The 22,488-nt window shown below is 49.6% G+C and overlaps 1 protein-coding gene across 1 annotated transcript; it reads left to right on the forward strand.

The window, feature by feature from the left end:
- The first annotated feature begins 1,968 nt into the window (after positions 1 to 1,968).
- Positions 1,969 to 22,027, forward strand: LOC307201009 (neurotrophin-4-like). The gene is made up of 3 exons (XM_079950134.1): positions 1,969 to 3,384; positions 17,514 to 17,892; positions 20,282 to 22,027. The coding sequence occupies exon 3, from the start codon at positions 20,303 to 20,305 to the stop codon at positions 20,915 to 20,917; it is 615 nt and encodes a 204-aa protein (XP_079806260.1). The 5' UTR covers positions 1,969 to 3,384; positions 17,514 to 17,892; positions 20,282 to 20,302; the 3' UTR covers positions 20,918 to 22,027.
- The last annotated feature ends 461 nt before the right edge of the window (positions 22,028 to 22,488 follow it).

Consider the following 22,488-nt stretch of genomic DNA (forward strand, 5'->3'; position numbering starts at 1 on the left):
AGGAAGATTAAAAGTGTGACATATTTTACGAACGATCCAGAGATTTTGGCTGCCTAAGGTAGAACAAAGTCCCACCAGGGACAATCAGAACAAATTCAATGCCCTTTACGGGGGGAAAAGGAAAGAAAAAAAGAATACGTTCATGATGCCTTTTTTGTGATACTCCAAATCAGCCGCCTGAGGCAACAGCCTCACTCTGTCCAATAATAGGGCCAGCCCTGGGGTGATCACTTGAAAAATCACTTTGCTGTCACCTGATTTGCGACGAGGCCACTGTCCCCAGTTCCCATCCCTTCTGTGTGAGTGCTTTTTCACTACCTTGAATGTTTTTAATGGAAGTGAGAAAAGAAAGCCAGTGTTCAAATCAAATGCACATGGCAGCTTGTGTAAATTTTACATTCACATTACAGAAGCTGAGAAACTTCTTTAGGTCTCAAATTCCGGAGGGGTAGCCATGTTTGAGTTGTGACATCAAACGCAGTGTCGTCTGGCACTTAAGACTAATAGATATAGGCTACAAGCCTAAACACCCTTATTGCAGGAGTAAAATCTCATTGAACGCAGCAAAGCTTCTGAATAAAATATGCTTAGAATTGCTCTGGTATGCTCATATATTGCTACCTTTATTATCTGATGACTTAAGGATGCTGCACGATCCTAGCCATGCCTACGAAGAAGTACCTATTGAATCCAGTGGGATTTGCTTCCAAGGTCTGTGGGTTTAGGATTGCAGCCTTACTCCCTACAAAGGAATGGAGGACAAATTCGATTCCATCTGTATTTGAAGCCGAATCGATCCAACTCACACTTTCTGAAATAATTTGAAGACCGAAACACCACCATCCTTCAAAAATTTGCACTCGTCTGCAATTTGTGAGGCAGTTCTCCGACCAGCCAACGTTTACAAAAATGAATATGCTGGAGGAAAGCATGCGTGGAAATGAATATATTGAATGAAGACGGCATATGAAAATGTGTTTATGAACAGAGAGTGGCATGAAACTTTTGGGGAAGGGTAACTGCTGCAAAAGGTAAAGAACTGAATTTCAGATTGGAAAAATGAGGACTGGAGAGAGCTAGAACAGGACATAAAATTTCAAGAAGCGCAGTCCCTTCTAACAGGACTGATCAGAGACATTTTGCTGTACTTGGCAGGGCGGCAATCTCTCTGCCCAATTTTGCCCTCCCCCACTGCACTGTCCCCTAGCAATATTGCATAATACCCCTGGGTGGCCAAGTTATGTTGACCCCCTGTGGCAGGAAACCACACCTCTCCCGGGGAATACAAATGCAACAATAATAAATTCAGGCTGCAAACCTATACACACTCATCTGGAAGTCTTATTGAACTCAGCGACACTTGTTTCTGCCTAGGATAGCACTGTAAATAACTATTTGCAGCCCTTTCATAGGCACCCAAAATCAGCTAGCTGCCTGAGGTGGCTGTCTCACCCCAACGGTAGGGCCGGCCATTCTGCCTCAGATGCATTAAGCCTGAGGGTGTGGGAACTTGTGACCAAACTCCCATCAGCTCCAGCCAGCATGGCCGATGATCGGAGATGATGGCAGCTGCCGTCCAGCAAAACCTGGAAAGCCACAGGTTACACAGCCCTGGCATAAAGTGTGTCACTTGCTATGTGCTGCGCACACTTGGGTACAGAGGCAAACACTGTCAACTGTGGAGGTCAGATGGCCCTGAAATGCACAAGGCACAGGCTGCGTCAGTTCTAACGCGAAGCCTGAATGCATACAAGGTACGCACAGAACATGTAAGCTTTACACAGAACTGGCACCAATTGTGCCCTGTACATTTCATGGGCACATGGGCCCACTGCTTACACAAACTCTGTTTCCTAATGGAGTACATATTGCTCCACATATCTGATGAAGTCAATTCTGGCCCACAAAAGCTCCCATCGTAATAAACCAGTTCATCTTCCTTATCCTTCCTTTCTTAGATTTGGAATCATAGATTCATAGAATTGTAGAGTTGGAAGGGACCCAAGAGTCATCTAGTCCACCCCCCTGCAGGAATCCTGCCCACAGCCGTCCCTGAGGGCGGGGGGCGCAAACGACCAGCATTACAGGCTTCACTGTATTCATTTACATTTGCACCCCCAAAAGGAGCTTGAGGCAGCATACGTCGTTCTCCTCCTCCCCATATCATCCTCACAACAACCCTGTGAGGTAGGTCAGGATGAGAGCAAGCGGCGGGCCCATACCCATGGCTGAGTGGGGATTCGAACCTCGGTCCTCAGGCTCCGAATCCGAAACCTTAACTGCTATCAACACCGTGCTGGCAATCCCAAATCGGGGTTTGGGTGTCACTGTGGGAAATGCGCTTTCTGGTCGTCGAGGATGTTGCCTGGCTCAGCTCGTCTTCTGGACCACAGAATTGTAGCGTTGGAAAGGACCCAACTTAACCTGCAGCAGTCGCACGTGGGGATCGAACCTGCAACCTTGGCCTTTTCAGCACCATGGTGCTCTAACCGACGGCGCTCTCCCAGGCTGGGTTTTTCTCTCTCCTTCCTTAAACCCTCCTCCTCTTGCAGATTTCACGGGCTCTCTCTCGGAAAGCCGAGCCCCGACGTGGCGACGAAAGATGAAGGAGGACATTAGCTTAGATGCCTCGACGGGGTCCCCAGGGGGGGGTCTCTTCTCGGACTTCCTCCCCCCCCCCCCCAGCCCTGGCGCCGGGAGTTCGAGGAAACCCTCTGGGCGGGAGACTAGTCCGCGGTGAAAGACGCCGTCTCGGAAGGCGGGCATGCGCGGGGCCAGGTCACGTCTGCGCCTCGACGGGCGCCTGGCGGGCCCTTTCGGAGAGCGAGCGCGGTGCGGTAGGAGAGGCGGGCGGCGGGGAGGGCAAGACCGGGCAAGCTGCAGGGAGGAGGGGAGCCTCCAGAAGCGGGAAGAAGAGCGCAGCGCAGCCTCGACGGTCTCCCCTCCGTCTAGATTCCAACACCCCGCTCCCTCCTTCTGCCGATCTTCACTTTTCTTTCTTTCATTCTTTCTTTCCTTCCTTCCTTCCTTCCTTCCTTCTCCGGCACCTCCAAACCAGTTCCTCCGGTCCTCCTCCACCTGGGTCTTTCCCTGCTCTCCGCGCCGTCCCGTCCCCTTCTCCCCCCATTTGGGGGAGCGGAGGAGCCTCCCTCTCCCTCTCTCCACCCCCCCCTTCCAATCTCCAAGTCGTCTCCAGCAGCCTTTGCGCTCGCTTGAACAGCAAAGCGGGGAATGGGATCCCGACGGTCAGCGGCTCCCCTTGGGCGTGTGGAAACCTGAAGGCGCCCGTCTGGCTGGGAGAGGAGGAGGAGGGGTGCCCCCCTCACCCCCGATGCCAAGGGGCAGGAGGACGATGGCCCGGGGCGCAGCGAGGGCGCCGTAAAGGTAAGGAGGCAAATGGGCGAGAAGAGAGCTAGCCTTGGTTACTCGTAAGGAAGCCAGCTTCCTAAGCTGGGGGAATCCAGCTTCAAGATCCCACTCCCTCACTAGAATTGACTTCCCTCCCAAAGAACCCAGGCGCCCGAGATTCCAGCCCTCCCCCTCCCAGCGCAACACGCACGCACCTTTCTGCCTAGGACCCAGGCGTCCGGGATTCCAGCATGCTATCCGGGAGCCTCCAACGTTCAGTGGACTGTTACTCCAGAGAACCCAGGCATCCAGGATTGCCCTAACTCTCCCCCCACAACTCACCCAACATTAGACCTCACTCCCCTCAGAAAGAACCCAGGAGTCCGGGCACCTCTGAAGCCCTTCAGGGCTTTTTGGCCCCCACTTTGCTGCCCGTCCGTCCCACCCAGGTAAAGGGGGAGGGGAGGACAAGTTCATGGTCAAGGGAAATATGCCACCTTACAGACACACACACACACACACACACACACACACACACTCACATATTTGCCTAGGAGTTGGGCTAGATGGAAACCAGCTGGAGAGAAGACGAACGAACAGAAAGGCGGAAATATCCCTTGCATGTTCGCCCCTTCACCCGCCTGGTTTGGATTACCTGCTTGTGATGGAAAGCAGGACGCCTGGGTTCCCTGGAAAAGAGGGTGATGCAACGCACAGGGAAGCCAGGGTCACCCCCTTACACAAACACACACAATGTTGCCCCTTTTCTCCCAGAGTCGCAGAACCCAGGAAAGGTGGGTTAGAATCTTGACCTTTGAAAAGCAGAAATCCCCCTAGGAAGGAACCACCCAGATTGCTAGCCTTGGGAGAGGGGTTAAAGGCCAGCGTGTTCGGATCTCAGCAATCTCCGTCCAGGGCTTACCTGGGATGAGACGGGCTCCTGGTGCAATCAAATACTGTTTTGCTGGTGCAATCAAATACTGTTTGACTGCTGCTCCTGAGCAAGGTGGGCAAGAGAAATGATGAAGAACATACCAGTCAACTCCTTGATCTCCAGATATCATTGCACTATTTGGTTATTTTCTAACAATTCTCCCATCGCAGATCCCAAGACATACATGTAGGTCCCGGGCTGTCTCCCATCCCGGCACAGACCAGACCCAGACCTGCTTAGCTTCAGCAAGGTAGTAGTTTCTTATTCCATTTAACTAAGATTTACTCTTGGACTGTAGAGGCAAGAATTACAGGTGCCGGCTTGGTTATTTTGTGTTATGCTTCCATCCCTAACATTCTCAGGCAGTCTCCCACCCAAGTACTGACCTGGCCTGGCCCTGCTTAGCTTCAGCAAGGTGGCTGCGTGTTGTGCCTCTGTGCCTAAAGTTTCCTCTACCCTCCATCCTGTTTCCCAGAATTACATAGGCAAGACTAAGCTTTTGTGAATGGGACAGGAGTTAAAGCAAATGTGCAAGAGTTTGCACATCTCTCCCACACAGAGATGCACAGGGGGATTTGTATCTTTGTAGACTCATTTTCTTGTATATCGTAATAGCCGGTAGAATCAGCAAGTTGTCTGAGAAAATAGATGCTCATAGGGAATAAACACATGGAATGCTCTCCCCAGGGAAGTTCGCCTGGCACCTTCATTATACACCTTTAGGCGCCAGGCAAAAATGTTCCTTTTTAACCAGGCCTTTGGTTGATCTGATTTGCATCCCATGCCTTTTTAAAATGTGTTTTTTTGGGGGGGGCTATTGGTTTGTTGTTTTTATTCCCTGAGACCCCCAGGTATAGGGCAGTATATAAATTCAATTAATAGTAATAATAATAGTCTGAAAATCACCTTATCCTAAAAGGGGTCCCCAGGAGTAGATCCCAACAGTGTGGGAACTGAGTATTATGACTCGTTATGATTTTTTCCTGAATAAGGCCTAGTCTTCAGTATGTCAGGCCCCAGCACCACATTTAGGCCAAACATACATTCTTCTTGTTATTGTTCTTGTTTTACCATATCTTTGTTAGGGGGCAATGCTCCTGTTGCAATCTGGTTTAGGTCAAGCTGGGAAGGAAGACTGGATCCTGATACATCAGCTGAGAACCAGGCTGTGTACGCAGTCCTGTTTACCCAGCATCCAGTGCCCTCCCACCACTGGTTTGGGAAGCATAGTACACAGAGCTGTCAATACTTCTGGAATTTCCTGGACATAGCCGGAATATGGCAGTCGGAAACAGTGTCCGGGTGGAAATCGCTAAAATGTCTGGGGAAATGTGGCACTCCTAATAGTACACGTGGTGTTAGCCACACTCTGTATCTATCCGGTTTCTGTCCTGCAGTTTCTTACAAAATACTGCCTTTTGATGTGTTTTCCCACCAAAGCAGCTTTGATAGAAATGGAGGGGGAAGCAAGCAACTGAGTTGTGCTTTCAGCTGTTAAACGTCTAGGTAAAGGTAAAGGGACACCTGACCGTTAGGTCCCGTCGTGGCCGTTTCTGGGGTTGCGGAGCTCATCTCGCTTTATTGGCCGAGGGAGCCGGCGTACAGCTTCCGGGTCATGTGGCCAGCATGACTAAGCCGCTTCTGGCGAACCAGAGCAGTGCACAGAAACGCCATTTACCTTCCTGCTGGAGCGGTACCTATTTATCTACTTGCACTTTGGCATGCTTTCAAACTGCTAGGTTGGCAGGAGCAGGGACCGAGCAACGGGAGCTCACCTCGTCGCGGGGATTCGAACTGCCGACCTTCTGATTGGCAAGCCCTAGGCTCTGTAGTTTAGACCACAGTGCCACCCAAGTCCCCGTAAAAGTCTACACAGCCCCAATGGCTTGTGGGTTAATTGGCTCTGAGTGGTCATAGTAGCAGGGATGCCAACTTGAATAAAATATTGGGAGCCCCACATAATCAATCACAAGACGTGGGGTGCACACAGCATTTGAATGGCAATGCCCATCAACTTGGGGGGGGGGGCTTGCCCCTTAAATATTGGGGGGGGGGGGCTGAAGAGGGAGCTCAGCTCCTAAGAGTTGGCACCTGTGAATTACCCAGCCTAGTGGCTTAGGTTCCTGGGTGCCCAACCTCATAGCTTAAAGCCAGCTCTATTTTTCTAGAAAAAGAGGTGACCGAACTCATCATAAATGCCTCCCTTGTGGTGCCAACACTGAGTTCCAGCGAGTTCCAGCTGGGGAAAAAAGCCCTCCCTAAATCCTAGGCAGGGAACCTGCAGCCTCCATTCTTTTCTCCAAATTCCTTCCTTCCTGTTCCCTCCTTTGGGAACATTTGGAGGAGGCAGTATTTTATGTGATAAAACAAGACAATAAAAAGCAACAACCACACACACAAAACCCTTGTTGTATGGCTTGGGGAAAAGAAGCTCTCCACCCCAGCTGTCTGACAACGGATTAGTAGGTTTCTGCCATATATCTATGTTTGTGTGTGTTGCAGATCAAAGTGAAGAAAGGAATTACTTTCACTGGCTTTCCAGAAGAGTAGCTGAGCTGTTTTTATTGTGGATTAGTTAATCCAGAACACTTTTGTCTGTGCTCATCATCAGCTGTGGCTCCACCCGTCATCAGCCTGGGCTTCACCTAGTAGTCGCTTACCTGCTACACACACACAAAACACACACACACAAAAGCAACCCTCCGGAGGGAAAATGGTTCTCCACAGTCACTGGCTTAGTAGGTAGAAGCTATCTGAATTCTTTTCGAGGGTCAAAAAGATGTCAGGACGCCTGGGTTCTCTGGAACAAATCGGATCTCCACTTAGCCCAAGTCTCTGGGAGATTCTTTAGTCACACAATCCAAAGGCTGAGAGGCCTTCCTCTCCGCGGCCTTTTGCCCCAAGAGCACCCTCAGGTTCTGAATTACGCCGGTTCCCTCCAGCTTCAAGACTTGGTTTCCTGGGGCAGCAATCGCACTAAGGCATCTGCTTTCACTTCAGGGTGAATTCAGAGCTGCTTGATTGACAGGGAGAGGCATCCAAGTGTTGCTAACGCCTTCAGTAGGAGAGAGGAATGGGGGCAGGTGCTGCGATGTTTTCGCACTCCCGGGCACTTTATGGCTCAGAGCTGCCAGCTAGGCAAGGCTGTAAAATCTCCTGGAGGGGAGATGGGGCGGAAAGGTGGCTTCAGTGTGGAGGTTTGTGGGGATGGGGAGAATTCTGGACCTCCTGGGTTTAAAAGGTTAATTTAAACAACATTGAAATCCGGGCAGTCTGCATTTCACCAGGTCTTAGGGTGCCTGCACCAAGGATCCACACAGGCCTCAGAATCCTGGCGTTCACTTTAGCAAATGCAAGTTTCTACGCCTCATGCATGGGCGGCAGAGTCAGGGCTTGGGTTGTGGGCAGTAGTCATACAAGAGGGCTTCAGCCCTTTGCATGCTGCTTCTTGTCTCCCCCTCGAGTACTACTGTATTTTTTTGCTCTATAAGACTCACTTTTTCCCTCCTAAAAAGTAAGGGGAAATGTGTGTGTGTCTTATGGAGCGAATGCAGGCTGCGCAGCTATCCCAGAAGCCAGAACAGCAAGAGGGATTGCTGCTTTCACTGCACAGCGATCCCTCTTGCTGTTCTGGCTTCTGAGATTCAGAATATTTTTTTTCTTGTTTTCCTCCTCCAAAAACTATGGTTTGGTGCGTCTTATAGAGCGAAAAATACGTTGCTTGCAGGTCCTATATAACCCGCTTCTCGTTGTTCACCCCCTTTCCTCCTTCTCTGCAAGCCTACATGCATGTGTGAAAGAGGTGGGGGGCGAAGCTTTGATTTTAGAAATAGGAAGGAGAAAGGCATTGTGCAAAAAAACAAACAAACCAAAAACCCAGCAATTGCCGCGGAAATCCAAGCTGCGGGAACTGGATTGTCTTGTACAGAGAGCTTGGGGCTGCCTTCCTGCAGAAGCTGATCTGCTGCTGCCTTTGGGTGTGGGCAAAAGAAGGCCGAGATGCCCCACCAAGGGAGAGGAAATAATGAATGGGACCCTGGGAGCCCCCTCTGCGGGAGCTGCGGGCCAGAACTCTGGGCATCCTCCACAAAGCTGCAGCTTCCTGCTTGCTGCTTGCTGCTCGGTGCTCGCGCTGCGAGGTGGCAGGTTGCAGCCTGCCCGGTGCTAAGCTACACATACCTCCTCGGAGCAGGGGCTGGTTCCCCTGCGCTGACTGCCTGCAGCTTCGCACAGCAGCAGCACCCACAACCTGCCTCCCCCTCTTCCGCACGGGAGGGGGAGTGGTCACGGGCACTGGGCACTGTGGGGGAGAGAACAGATAGATGCTTATGCCAATAGCCCAAGGGTCGGGCTTAACTCTCTTCAGAGTTGTTTGTTTAGCCACTAGGCACCACTCCCCTGCCAGGGAAGCCAGGAGCCCAAGCCTCGCCCTGCTCTAAGCCAGAGAACACTGGCTTTCCCCAGGCTGCCCAGCCACAAAACAACACCATCCTCCCCCACCCCAAGGGGGCTCGATCCCCGATTCCTCTGCCCTAACCTGTTTGGATTCCAGTTTGTTCCTGGAGACCTTTGAGCTTGTAGCCCCTTCTTTTCTTCCTTCCTCTTGGTAGGGAAAGCAGGAGTTCTATAATCGTAGAATTATAGGGTTGGAAGGGACCCGAGGGGCATCTAGCCCAACCTGCCCTCTGCAATGCAGGAATCTCAGGTAAGGCATCCATGACAGATGGCCGTCCAACCTCTGCTTAGAAACCTCCAAGGGAGGAGAGTCCACAACTCCCGAGGGAGACCGTTGCACTGTCAGAACAGCTCTTAGCACCAGAAAGTTCTTCCTGATCTTGATCTCCGTGACTTGAAGCCATGGGTTGGGGTCCTGCACTCTGGAGCAGCAGAAAACAAGCTTACTCCATCTTCCACGTGGCAGCTCTTAAGGTATTTGAAGATGGTATTTGAAGATCACAGGTGGCGCTGTGGGTTAAACCACAGAGCCTAGGACTTGCCGATCCGAAGGTCGGAGGTTCGAATCCTTGCAACGGGGTGAGCTCCCGTTGTTCGGTCCCTGCTCCTGCCAACCTAGCAGTTCGAAAGCACGCCAAAGTGCAAGTAGATAAATAGGTACCACTCTGGTGGGAAGGTAAACAGTGTTTCCGTGCGCTGCTCTGGTTCGGCAGAAGCAGCTTAGTCATGCTGGCCACATGACCCAGAAGCTGTACGCCGGCTCCCTCGGCCAATAAAGCGAGATGAGCGCTGCAACCCCAGAGTCGGCCACGACTGGACCTAATGGTCAGGGGTCCCTTTACCTTTACTTATCATGTCTCCTCCTCTCAGTCTCCTCTTTTCCAAGCTAAACATACCCAACTCCCTCAAGCTTAGGGCTTGATCATTTTGGTTCCTCTCCTCTGTACCTGTTTCCATAGCCATTTGTGACTAGTGGGGGGGGGGGGAGAGATGGAGGACCAGAGTCAATCCAGCCCATCACAGATTTGCCCCCATCCTCTTCCTCCTTGCTGAGTTTATAGATCTTAGAATTGTAGAGTTGGAAGGGTCCCTGAAGTGGATCATCTAGTTCAACCCTCTGCAATGCAGGAATTTGGCAGATGTCCCCTACAGGGATCGAACCTGCAAGCTTGGCATTATCAACACTGTGCTCTAACCAACTGAGCTATCCAGGCTGAGCTCTATAGTTGCAACACTAAGGCTAAGGAGGAAGAAGGGGGCAGCTGGTGCCACCCCGTGAACAGGATTTAAGGAGGCCAGTCAGTTGGGTGCTGGCTGAGGTTGTGGGTCATCATTGTCCCATCTGCCCTAACGGACAAACCTCCACCGTATGGGGCCCTAACTGCATCCCAATTCCTTTCTGGCTGCCCTTAGTCTGCCCATGCCTTTCTCTGGATGTGGGAGTTCAGGAGATGCCAGTGCAGTAAATGGGAGCCCACATAGCGTGTGAATGTGTGCTCATACATCTTGTATGAGCCTGATCCCCCTCCCATGCAATCTCTCCCAGTCCTTCACAGGCAAAGAGACGGCTTATTCCCCAATCGCCTCCTAGTCCCTATCCCTCCCTGCCCCCCACTCCACCCCATTCTCCTGTGTCCCTCCCAGGATGAATGGCAGGGGTGAGGAAGGTAAAGGGATATAGATTCAGCTCAGCCAAGATTGGCTGCTGAAGGATGGCAGGCGGTGGGAGGAAGAAAGGGAGAGCGGGAGGGGGGGAGTTAGAGCTCCATCAGTGTCAGTTTCAAAGGCGAGAGGGATTAGCTACCCTCCCAACCCCATCCCCCACGTGGCTGTCCTCCCCAGATGTTGCTACATCTGGATCCCATTCCCCTGGCTCCCGGCAGCAGCTGCAGGATTCGCAGGCGTCACCTGATGTTTCCCAGCTGCCCCTGGGTGGGATGGGGCGGCGGCGAGCGTTTGAGTTAAAAAGGTGTTTCGTAAGCCTCTATCTCCACCCGCGAAGTGGCTTAAGACAGAATCAGACCATTTGTCTGGCTGGCTGCAGTTCTCCAGGGGTTCCAGACAGGGGTTCCCTCAGTCTAAACCACTAAGCCTCTTGGACTTGTTGATCAGAAGGTCAGCAGTTCGAATCCCTGCGACAGAGTGAGCTCCCATTGCTCTGTCCCAGCTCCTGCCAACCTAGCAGTTTGAAAGCATGCCCGTGCAAGTAGATAAATAGGTACCACTGCAATGGGAAGGTAATTGGCGTTTCCATGCACTCTGGCTTCCATCACGGTGTTCCTTTGCACCAGAAGCGCTTTAGTCATGCTGGCCACATGACCCGGAAAACTGTCTGTGGACAAATGCCGGCTCCCTCGGCCTGAAAGCGAGATGAGCGCTGCAACCCCATAGTCACCTTTGACTGGACTAAACCATCCAGGGGTCCTTTATGTTTCCCTTTACTTTTTTCTCTCATAGCCTTTTTTTTTAAATAGATTTTTATTAAAATTTTAAAGGTTACATGAGTAATAAAAAACAACAACAGAAAAACACCCAATTAAACCAAAAAAGAAAGCAAAACAATACATAAAAACAAGTCCCATCAAAGAAAAAAGATAAAAACAGAAAAACAGACCAAAAAAAAAATGCATACAATAAAAAAAGAACAAATCAAACCTTTACATAACTTTCTTTCTTTAGCTTATTTCCTTGACCTCCTCACACCTCCCCTTTTTGTATTCTGGTTCAGTTAGATATTTCAGCAAATCCCTCATCTTTGTTTTTATCCTAATAATTTATCTTAATATACTGTAATTTAACATTCTCTTCTTTCACCAATTAATCATCCATTTTTACTTTGTTTAATCTTATTTCTCATTAAAACTAATATATTTGAACTTAATCTCTTAAGACATTTCCCCTAGGGTCATAAAAATTTCATTCCACGATTTTTCCATCTCTCATTAATTTTTTTTTTAAATCTCCATATATACACTTTAAATTCCCAATTTTCTTCCACCATCTCCCCTCCCCAGTCTTGGCCCCTGCCGTCAGTTCCATCAACCTCCCAGCGTCCATCAACCTGGAGATCTTATATCCGAGGCTCTTAACTCTTCTTCACTTCCCTTCTGCCGATCTTCTTGATAATCTTTGGTGCTAAAAAGCAGATCTCGGGGGAGCTCCAACCCAACGATGCTTATATTCCTTCTTGACAGGTCTGCCAGATTTCCATAGTTAAAGCTAGGGCCCATAAAGTATTCCGAATCTTGTTTCACAATTCTTCCAAGTCCAAAGGCCCCCAAAGCTCCAATCTCCTCCTGGCTCAAATTCATATTCCAAAAGTCATTTGATCCCTGCATAAGGGGATCTCTCCCCCCTTCCTTTTCCAGATCAGGCCAGGCACCCATCTTCCAAAACTGGCTTCTCCTAATTACAGTCATATAAGGCCTCAAGTTGTAATCCTCCATTTGCCTCTTTAGGGTTAAGGCTCCCCCTTGTTTTGCTTTGTACTCAACAACAGCAACTTTCTCCTTCTCTAATTCATCAATTTGTTCAGTTAAGAAAGATTCCTGTGCTATCTGTTTATGCAGCTTTCCCAACAGATAGATTGTCCTTTTCAGTACAGACGCTACTTCTTCCTTTGCCGACATTCTTAAGATGTTCAAGGTCAGAACTAGTTTCTCACAGTCTTTATCTTAAGGCCAATTTCCCAGCTGCACTCTTGTAACAATGTCCCAAAACTCCCTCTAGAGGAAGACAGTCTCCATTTGTATCAATCCTTTCCAGCACAATTCCAAAAGTAAATTAGTAACAGTTTCAGTTAACTTTTCTTCTTTTTAAGTGCAGAAGCGGACAATAGAAACAATGTCTTTCTTTTAAAGCTAGCTGTCAAATTTGTCCTGTTTACCGTCGATGGACTTTTTGCAAACCGTTCCCAGGTTCAGAGACGTGATGCTTTGATTTTTAATTTTTCACCTTCTCCTGCAAGTTCACTTGGTCAAAATTAATAGTTTCAATCAGTGGAGTTTTAATCCTTTACGTAAGACTTTCCAAAACCTTAGTTAACAACTACTTTGCTTCAGTCTATTTACAGAAAGGGAAGGTGGACTTCCTGTTTGAACCTTCCCCGTTCGGTGCCAAATTAAATTATTTAAAAGCTCAATTTCCCGTTCTACTCACGGGTTGTTGTGTAAAATCCAATTGTCCACAGGAAAAAAGTCAGCGCTCTCCGACAGCAGCAATGCGGCTTCACTCCGTGAAATCAGCGGTCGATTCAAAGCACTGCACCTCTCACCCCACGTCGCTCCGGATTCCCGATACCAGGTCTCCCTGCGAGTAGGGGGGGGCACAGAAGGTGCCAGCCGAATCCCAGGTTCACAGACTTCTTCCGTCTGTGATTTCTAAGGGTCTCCGCCTTCGCCGTGGCGTTCAGACCCTGTTTTTCACGGAACCGGTTCCTCCCGTTTGGAGGAGCTCCGCCATTGCTGGAGGCGCTAACCCGGAAGTCTCTTTTTTCTCTCATAGCCTTACACCGGAGACACCTGGGATCGAACCTGCAACCTTCTGCATGCAAAGCAGAGGCTCTACCACTGAGCCAGTCTTTGGGTGGAAGTGGGTTGCTTGTGGCATGAGCTTAGACTTCAGGGCCAACTCAGCATCACAGCATTCCAGTTCCAGGAGGTGGAAATGAATTTCAGTTCTCTCAAATTTCAGTTCAAGAGACATGCTTTTTGAAGGGGACCCTGGAATTGGATTTACCAGTTGTTGTCTGCTTAGCCACTAGGCACCACTCCCCTGCCAGGGAATCCATGAGCCCAAGGCTCGCCTTGCTCTAAGCCAGAGAACACTGGCTTCCAGAGTCCTTTCCCCAGTCCTTGGTGTTGTTCCCAAAGCAGGGCCACTAAGAAGCAAGGTGCGAGAACCCTCAAGTCTGAAGAAGTACAGAAACAAATTTGGAACACCATAAAAACAAAGGAAGCAAAAGGAAACACTTTCCCCTAGGGTTAAATAATAATAATAATAATAATTTATTATTTATACCCCGCCCATCTGGCTGGGTTTCCCCAGCCACTCTGGGCAGCTTCCAACAAAACACTAAAATACAATAATCTATTAAACATTAAAAGCTTCCCTAAACAGGGCTGCCTTCAGATGTCTTCTAAAAGTTTGGTAGTTATTTTTCTCTTTGACATCTAGTGGGAGGGAGTTCCACAGGGCGGGCGCCACTACCGAGAAGGCCCTCTGCCTGGTTCCCTGTAGCTTGGCTTCTCGCAGCAAGGGAACCACCAGAAGGCCCTCGGCGCTGGACCTCAGGCAGAATGATGGAGGAAAGGAAAGTTACTTTAGTTAGAGGGCTCAGGAGCTGCAGCCAGTAGGTCAGAGGCATGGTCAATATGATAACAGGAATTCAGGGACATTCCTTGCCCTTTCTAGCAGTATCCTAAGGAGAGTATGTATGGTTGATTTGCTCAGACCTTGAATGATGACACTCCTATTTGAAAGCAAGGGTACAGAGCAACATTTTGTTGTAGCTTCTACCCAGTGTTTGAAATTAGCCAGGCGCCAGGAGCATTTTCCACCTGGCTATCGACAACTTGGGACCAAGTGAAGATACCTGGGTGCCAGGATGGTGCCTGACACATCTACCATCTGGAGGTGCCTGCCTGGGATCATTGGATCGGGACTGTTTTTACCCACTAAGACCCCATCCTGTAGAATTCTATCCTTTATATTTTATCTGCATGGTCAGAATGAATTTCAGGAACCAAAATGCTTTTTCTGTGCAGCCTGAGCAGGAGCAGTCGCCATTAATAATAGCCAAATATATATATATGTGGACTGTTCCTGGATCAAGGGCTTTTCTTCTTTAGGTTCTCAAAGCTCTTAACCTAGCTCAAGGTTGTCATCTGAACTAGCCAGATGTTTAACTGAGAATCAGTCAGTCAGTCCATAAGACTTTAGAGCCATCTTGCCCCAAAATGGCAACCAGACCTTCCATTTTGGTGACTGTAACCCTGGTTTAAGGAACCACTTAGCACCTAGTTTATATACCTGAGTTTCTAGAGCACTGCTTCCACTATATAAAGGTAAAAGCTACTGGTGCACAGAGGACCGTGACGAGTGCCAGAGCGCATGGAAATGCCGTTTACCTTCCTGCCACAGCGGTACCTATTTATCTACTTGCACTGGTGTGCTTTCGAACTGCTAGGTTGGTAGGAGCTGGGACAGAGTGACAGGAGCTCACCCCATCGCGGGGATTTGAACCGCTGACCTTCTGATTGGCAAGCCCAAGAGGCTCAGTGGTTTAGACCACAGCGCCACCCGCGTCCCTTCTTTACCTTCTACTGTATGGCAAATTGTAGTGCTCCTTTCCATTGTCTGGTAGGGGGATTATGATCAACAAACGTAACCCAGATAGTTTTGCAATGGTCTGGCGATTATCAGTTTGCAGTAACACAGAGGCAGGATATATCACTTGTGGCACCAGCGTTGTGAGTTGCTCTCCCTGCCGAAATACAAGAGACCCCCATCGATATTGGCAACCTGCCAGCTCTTGACAACAGACCTGTTTAGACAAGCATTTCCCTGATTGCCTAACCCGAACCTCCTGTTTTAACTGCTTTAATGGACTGGTTTCCTCACACATTTTAATTGCGGATGTTTATTTTAATGTTTTGGCAGGATCGTTTTATTGTCTCTTTCAATTACACACGTTTATGTTCTTTTCGTAATTGCTTTTATACTTGTAAACTGCTGAGTAGCCACTTTGGCAATTATAAGTGGTATATAAATTAATTAAATCGTCATAAATGAGGGGTTCTGCATGATCTCTTGGGTGTCTTCCAGTGCCCTTGGAACATAAAAATAAAATTGTTCTTGATGTTATCATGTGGATTAGAGCAGAAGTAGCCAACTGTGCTGCATTCCAGATGTTTTGTCCTCAGGCAGCATGGCCAATTATACAGGATGATTGGCAGCTGTAGTCCAGAACATCTGCATGGCACCATGTTGGCTGCTGATGGATTAGGAACAAGAGCTGGGAAGGGCACTTGCATTCTTATGTTCTTTGCAAACTGGGTGGGATCCAGAGCCGGTGTTATGTAGAACCACGTCTCCATCCTGAGTTCTTGGGGAAGAGAAAGATTGAGTGAGCTTTAGCCATGGGACAGAGATCCAGAACCTTCTGGATTCGGTAAAAAGGCAGGAGACATCGCAAGGTTCTCTGAAAACACAGAGCACCTGTTGCAGTGTATCCTTACCTCCTAGTAGTTCTGCTGTTCAGTATTTGTGTCAGCCAGCCATACCCTCCCTGAGGTAACTGGGATAACCAGCCTCAGACATGCTTAATTCTATTTGATGCATGAAGGGGTTAAGACCATAGAGCAGAGCTTTCCAGACTTTTCATGTTGGTGACACACTTTTTAGATATGCATCATTTCGTGACACAGTTTTACTAGCAAACCAGAGGTTAAACTAACCATTTTCCAGCCCCGGGAGGAGCACAGGGAGTGCTTGCATGACACACCTACACACTGCAGCCGGCGCAATGTGTCGTGACGCACAGTTAGGAAAGCTCTGCCATAGAGTAAGCTTTCCTGCCAGGCTTAGCTCGCCTTGGGAGGGACTAGATAATCAACGCGTGAGGTCTGAGCTGCTTGCTCCACTTCAGACCGCACGGCTCTCACAAGCCAATAATTTAGGAGCTTTCATCACTTTAAAAGGTAAAGGGACCCCTGACCATTAGGTCAGTCGTGGCCGACTCTGGGGTTGCGGCGCTCATCTCGCTTTATTGGCCAAGGGAGCCGGCATACAGCTTCCGGGTCATGTGGCCAGCATGTCTAAGCCGCTTCTGGCGAACCAGAGCAGCACACGGAAACGCTGTTTACCTTCCTGCCGGAGCGGTACCTATTTATCTACTTGCACTTCGACATGCTTTCGAACTGCTAGGGTGGCAGGAGCAGGGACCGAGCAATGGGAGCTCATCCCCTTGCGGGGATTCGAACTACCAACCTTCTGATCGGCAAGTCCTAGGCTCTGTGGTTTAACCCACAGTGCCACCCGCGTCCCTTTGGAATTAAACTAACAGTTTGCAGGATTCTTTGGGGGGGACGTAAAGCGTGTTAAATGTATGGTGTGCCTCCCTCTTCTTCTTTGGCAATCACTTGTAGTCGAATTAGATTGTCTTCCATGAATATGGTCTTAACAGTGTGTCCGTAAGTGACTGTGGAGGCCAAGTCTAGATCCACACGTCCTTCCACAGTGGGGATTTCCAGGCAGGAGTTGATCACGGTGAGGATTTGCCAAACATGCCTTCCTCTTAGCATGTATTGTCCTGAGTTCGTGTTTATGGTGTGTACACAGCCACTGAAACAATGGTCGGTTGGAATATGTCACAGAGGGGATTTTATGCAAAGGTGAAGGTACTAAACCCCCTGAGGATTTTTGCAAGGAAACCTGGGACTCCTCAATCTTCTCCCGGGGTCGGCAAGGTTAACCTCGCCTGGACCGGTTCACTCCGTGGGCCGGATTGCACATGTGTGTGAGCGCGCCCACCCGCGAATTCCAGCTTTTGTGTCTGCGCAGACGCAATTTCCGGCGCTGCAGAAGCGAGTCCCTGCGCCGTGCTGCGCCGGTTTAGCGCAGCGCGTGGGGACTCGCCGAGCAGGCGGCTCGGTTTGGGGGTGGCTTGTGGGCCGGTTAAACAACCCCCCTGGGCTGTTTGTGGCCCATGGGCCTTAGGTTGCTGACCCTGATCTTGCTGTTGAAGAGTTTTTTTTTTTTTTGTCTCCTCTGCCAGATGCTGTGAGTGGCACCAAGCCCTCAAGTGAATGACACCCCAGAGCACCTTCCTGTCCTCTGAGAAGGAGACGAAACACTTGCTTCCGTGAGAAAGGTGCCTTGTCCTTGCTCATCCCGTGGAGAAGCAAAGATGCAGCCTGAGATCTGCAGACGTCCTAAGGAGCCTAGACTTCTGGGCACGTGAGCTGCGAGGAAGCATCAGCACCCATTAAGGGACAGGGCAGCAGAAAGCAGCTCCTGCTGCAGAAACAAAAGGATCCCCTTCTTCCCAGACTGGCTTACATCAGGGAGCAACACCGCAGGACGCCAGCCTGGAAGGTCATGATTAAAACCTGGAATCTGCTTGGCTGTGATTGAAGAAAGCATTGAACCCACAGGTAGCTGTCCTGTCACCCCATCTACTCCCATCACCATCAATTGAATTTACCGTACTTTTCCATGTATAAGACGAGGTTTTTTTCTTAAAAAGTTACATCCAAAAATTGGGGTCGCCTTATACATGGATAAGGGACGCAGGTGGTGCTGTGGGTTAAACCACAGAGCCTAGGACTTGCTGATCAGAAGGTCGGTGGTTCAAATCCCCGCCATGGGGTGAGCTCCCGTTGCTCGGTCCCTGCTCCTGCCACCCTAGCAGTTCGAAAGCATGTCGAAGTGCAAGTAGATAAATAGATACCACTCTGGCGGGAAGGTAAACGGCGTTTCCGTGCGCTGCTCTGGTTCGCCAGAAGTGGCTTAGTCATGCTGGCCACATGACCCGGAAGCTGTACACCGGCTCCCTCGGCCAATAAAGCGAGATGAGCACCGCAACCCCAGAGTTGGCCATGACTGGACCAACGGTCAGGGGTCCCTTTACCTTTTATACATGGATAGTGCATAGGGTGGGACGTGGGATTGGTTCCTGCTGCGAGCCAGAGATCGTCAGCGGCTATTGGGCGTTTTGTGGCAAAGGCTGGGGTTGATTGGTTGCCGCTGTGGCAATAGGTCAGGCAATTTGTGGCTTTCAGCGTCAGGCAGATGGGTGAGCAATTTTCGGCAATCTCTGAAAAAAGGCTTAACAACTTTATGCCACCCCCCCCCCAAAAAAAAGCTCAAAAATTGGGCAATCCTCCCCCCCCCCATAGCTCAACAACTCCTGGCAATATCCCCTCATTTTCTTAATTTTGAGTCCCCCAAAATAGGGGGCGTCTTATACATGGGGGGTGTTATACACGGAAAAGTATGGTATATGTCTCTTGCTGCCCAAATAGGCTTCTGGCAGTACAGTTTCTAACCATGTCTGCACAGAAGGAAGTCCTGTTGTGGTGCAGCAGTAACACAGCAAGTACATTTGCAAAGCTAAGCAGGGTCTGGTCTGGTTTCAAATTGGATGGGGGACCACACGTTGAAATTGCTGCATCGCTGCGGTCCTTGAGGTTCTCGTATAGCTCTGTGATTTCTGTTATTCTATTGAATTCAGTAGGTCCTACTGAAGAGCTCAACAACATTGCCCAAAGAAGCTCAGCAACTGTCTGAAATATGGCAGCCGTACCATAAACCCCATCAAATAGCTCTGTGCCCTGTAGAATTGTTGCTTTGTGGTGTCAAAATACTTCTGACCCTGCTTTGAGCTAACCCAAAGGCAAATTCTACCGGTATTTTTAATTTGCCATTTTCGCTGCCAGTGTTTATATTTGTACTGATTCACTCTGCTAGTGTCATTTTTACCTGTTGATGCGGCAATATTTTTAAAGAGGTTTATTATTTATTTTTTGTGTAACACAATCGTTATACCGCTTGATTGTACAGTGGACGCTTGGGTTATTTATGTGATCCATGCGGGAGGCACGTTCGCAACCTGCAGCGTTTGCAATCTGCAAAAACCCGGAAATAACCCATTCCGGTACTTCCAGGTATCGGCGCATCCGTAACCCGAAAAAACGCAACCTGGAGTGTCTGTAACCTGAGGTACAACTGTATTAAGATCTCTCTAAGTGCCTTGCAATAGGTAATAAACTGATCTTTTTTTTTTTTTAAAAAAAAAGATACTTATTCAAAGATATACAAAAATACATACCCATTACAAAATATCTTTTTTATAATATACTACTGAGATAAAACAGCTACTTAGTCTAGAAGAGAACAAAGTCAGAAGGAAGAAAAGAGAAGGAAAGGAGAAATCAAAAGAAAGAGAACATGAGAAAAAAAAATAATAAAATTATCTATTAAAAATAGTGAAAATAATCAAAACAAAATAAAAAAATTCCTTCCAGTAGCACCTTAAAGACCAACTAAGTTAGTTCTTGGTATGAGCTTTCATGTGCATGCACACTTCTTCAGATACACTGAGACAGAAGTCACCAGACCCTTCTATATAGTGAGAAGGTGGGGAGGGGTATTACTCAGAAGGGTGGTGGGATTGGGTGATTGGCAGATCACCACCCTTCTGAGTAATACCCCTCCACCCTTCTGAGTAATCCCACCACCCTTCTGAGTAATACCCCTCCCCACCTTCTCACTATATAGAAGGGTCTGGTGACTTCTGTTTCAGTGTATCTGAAGAAGTGTGCATGCACACGAAAGCTCATACCAAGAACTAACTTACTTGGTCTTTCAGGTGCTACTGGAAGGAATTTTTTTATTTTGTTTTGACTATGGCAGACCAACACGGCTACCTATCTGTAAGTGAAAATAATGACAGGGATCCATAGATCTGTCTCATTTTCTTGAGCCCTTTGTCGGCAGGCGTGCAGCATTTCTGGAGGCTCATTTCTCTCCCTGTCTTCCCAGGTCCCCGCTGCGCAGAGAGTGATGCTTGTTCTGTTCCATGCCATGGTCACGCCACTGCTCTGCGTCATCCGTGCTGCCCCCCTTCCCAGCGCCAGTACCCAGTCCAACGCCACCGATGTCCTCTGGGCCGAGACCCCCCTGAGGGACTGGGATCTCTTTTCTCCGCGTGTCACTCTTTCCAACAGCGAACCGGCAGAGCCGCCCTTGCTTTTCCTCATGGAGGACTCCAGCGCCCAGCCGGCGCAGGCCGCAAACCGGACTCTCAGGTCCAAGCGGTCGTTGGACGGATCTCTCCGCCGGGGAGAAATGTCGGTGTGCGACAGCGTCAACGTCTGGGTGACCAACAAGCGGACAGCCGTCGACATCCGCGCCAAAACCGTGACGGTGCTTTCCGAGGTCCAGACCCTGACCGGCCCGCTGAAGCAATATTTCTTCGAGACCAAGTGTAACCCGGCTGGGGGCACGGCGAGTGGCTGCCGGGGTGTGGACCGCCGACACTGGATCTCCGAGTGCAAGGCCAAGCAGTCGTACGTGAGGGCCCTCACCATGGATTCTGACAAGATCGTGACCTGGCGCTGGATCCGCATCGACACCGCGTGCGTCTGCACCCTGCTCACTCGTACTGGTCGGACGTAGGGAGACAGGCGACTGGTAATCTACCTTTGTCACTTTGGCTACTGAAGAGATGGAGATGGAGCAATGGGACCGCTAGGCCCAAGATGGCCGCCCTTTGGCCAAGGGAAATGTGCGTGGTTCCCATTGGACAAGAAGAAAGGTGTGTGGTCCTGGCTGATTGGCAGGCCTCAGGCTGCCTTGTCTGGCTCTGCTTATTGCCCCGCGAAGTCCCTGTCAACAAGGTTCATCGTAGCAAACGTGGCAATTTGCTGGACGGGAGAGACGTTGTTGCTGCACCTCTACAGTGGCGAAGCAAACTTTAAGCATTATTGAGATGCAGCCAGGCAGACCTTGTGGACTGGAGGGGCCATGATGGGGCCCCTAGTGGTCAAAACTTCATACCTACCACATGTGTCAGGGCACTGGAGTCTTGTGGGTGCTGCTTTTGAGTCACTACAACCTGCCATTGGCTGCCTCTCTCACACACACACACCAATGCTGCCATTGCACCCTTGCGGCGCACAGCAGACTCCAGAGTCCGTCCCTCAGCACAGTCTGCGAGATCAGGGCTTTTCGACTGCCTACCCTCGGGGAACCTGTTCCATCTCGGCGCATTTGCCAAAGATTCCCTGCGTGTGCACGGCAGGTGGATCCTAGGGAATGTTTTAGGGCGTGTTGTCTGTACACACATGGGCACCAACCACGCCTGCCAGGCCTCACCGCTGCTTTGTGGATACCAGACGCACGCAGCCTCGATGCAGGTGCTGAATCTGCCGCTTTGCATGCGCCCCACTTTCCCTTTCAGCTGCCGATTGGAGTGGGAGATCCATTGAATCTGAAGTCCATCACGACTGATATATTAATTGAGGAGCCTGGGATAAGCGTCTGAGAGATCCGTAGAGTTCTTTTGGAACATACTTTTTTCGGGGGAGGGGGGATTGCTAGGTGTAAGTTTCCTTCTGGAATCTCCCTTCCCTCGTTCTCTTTCCTCTCTTCATATTTATTACCTCCCTTCCCTCCAGCTACAGCCTGTGTCTGACCTGATCCTGTCGTCTTAATTATTAACTTATTTGCGTTCATTACTCTGGAGGGGGAGGGGGTGATTTCTAGGAAAGTGTGTGTGATGTCTGTGTGTGGAGGTGGGTGGGGAGGATTAAAAAACAAAAAGACATGTCTGCCTGCTGCTTGGATTTCCTGTGTCCTGAATGCCTTCCTTTTGGCTGGGGGGAGGGGGACGGGCTCCTGGGTGGGGGGAAGGAGCGTGCGGAAAGCAAGACTCATGGGAAAGAAATGTGGGTGGCAGCCAGCTCCTCCCTGACCGCCCAAGCCTTCCTAGTACCTCTCTCAGGCTGCATATACAACATACATCTAAAGGCACCTTTTGCACAGCCCCAAAAGAAGCCTGGGAATTGTAGTTCGCTCCATGCAGGGCTACAATTCCAAGCACCCTTAACCAAGTACAGTGGTATCTCGGGTTAAGTACTTAATTCGTTCTGGAGGTCCGTTCTTAACCTGAAACTGTTCTTAACCTGAGGTACCACTTTAGCTAATGGGGCCTCCCACTGCTGCCGCGTGATTTCTTTTCTCATCCT

Source organism: Podarcis cretensis, assembly GCF_951804945.1.
Source record: "Podarcis cretensis genome assembly, chromosome: 13".
Classification (NCBI taxonomy): Eukaryota; Metazoa; Chordata; class Lepidosauria; order Squamata; family Lacertidae; genus Podarcis; species Podarcis cretensis.

What these genes read in the sequence shown, in the direction of transcription:
- LOC307201009 (XM_079950134.1), top strand. Translation starts at nt 20,303, where the DNA reads ATGCTTGTTCTGTTCCATGCCATGGTCACGCCACTGCTCTGCGTCATC.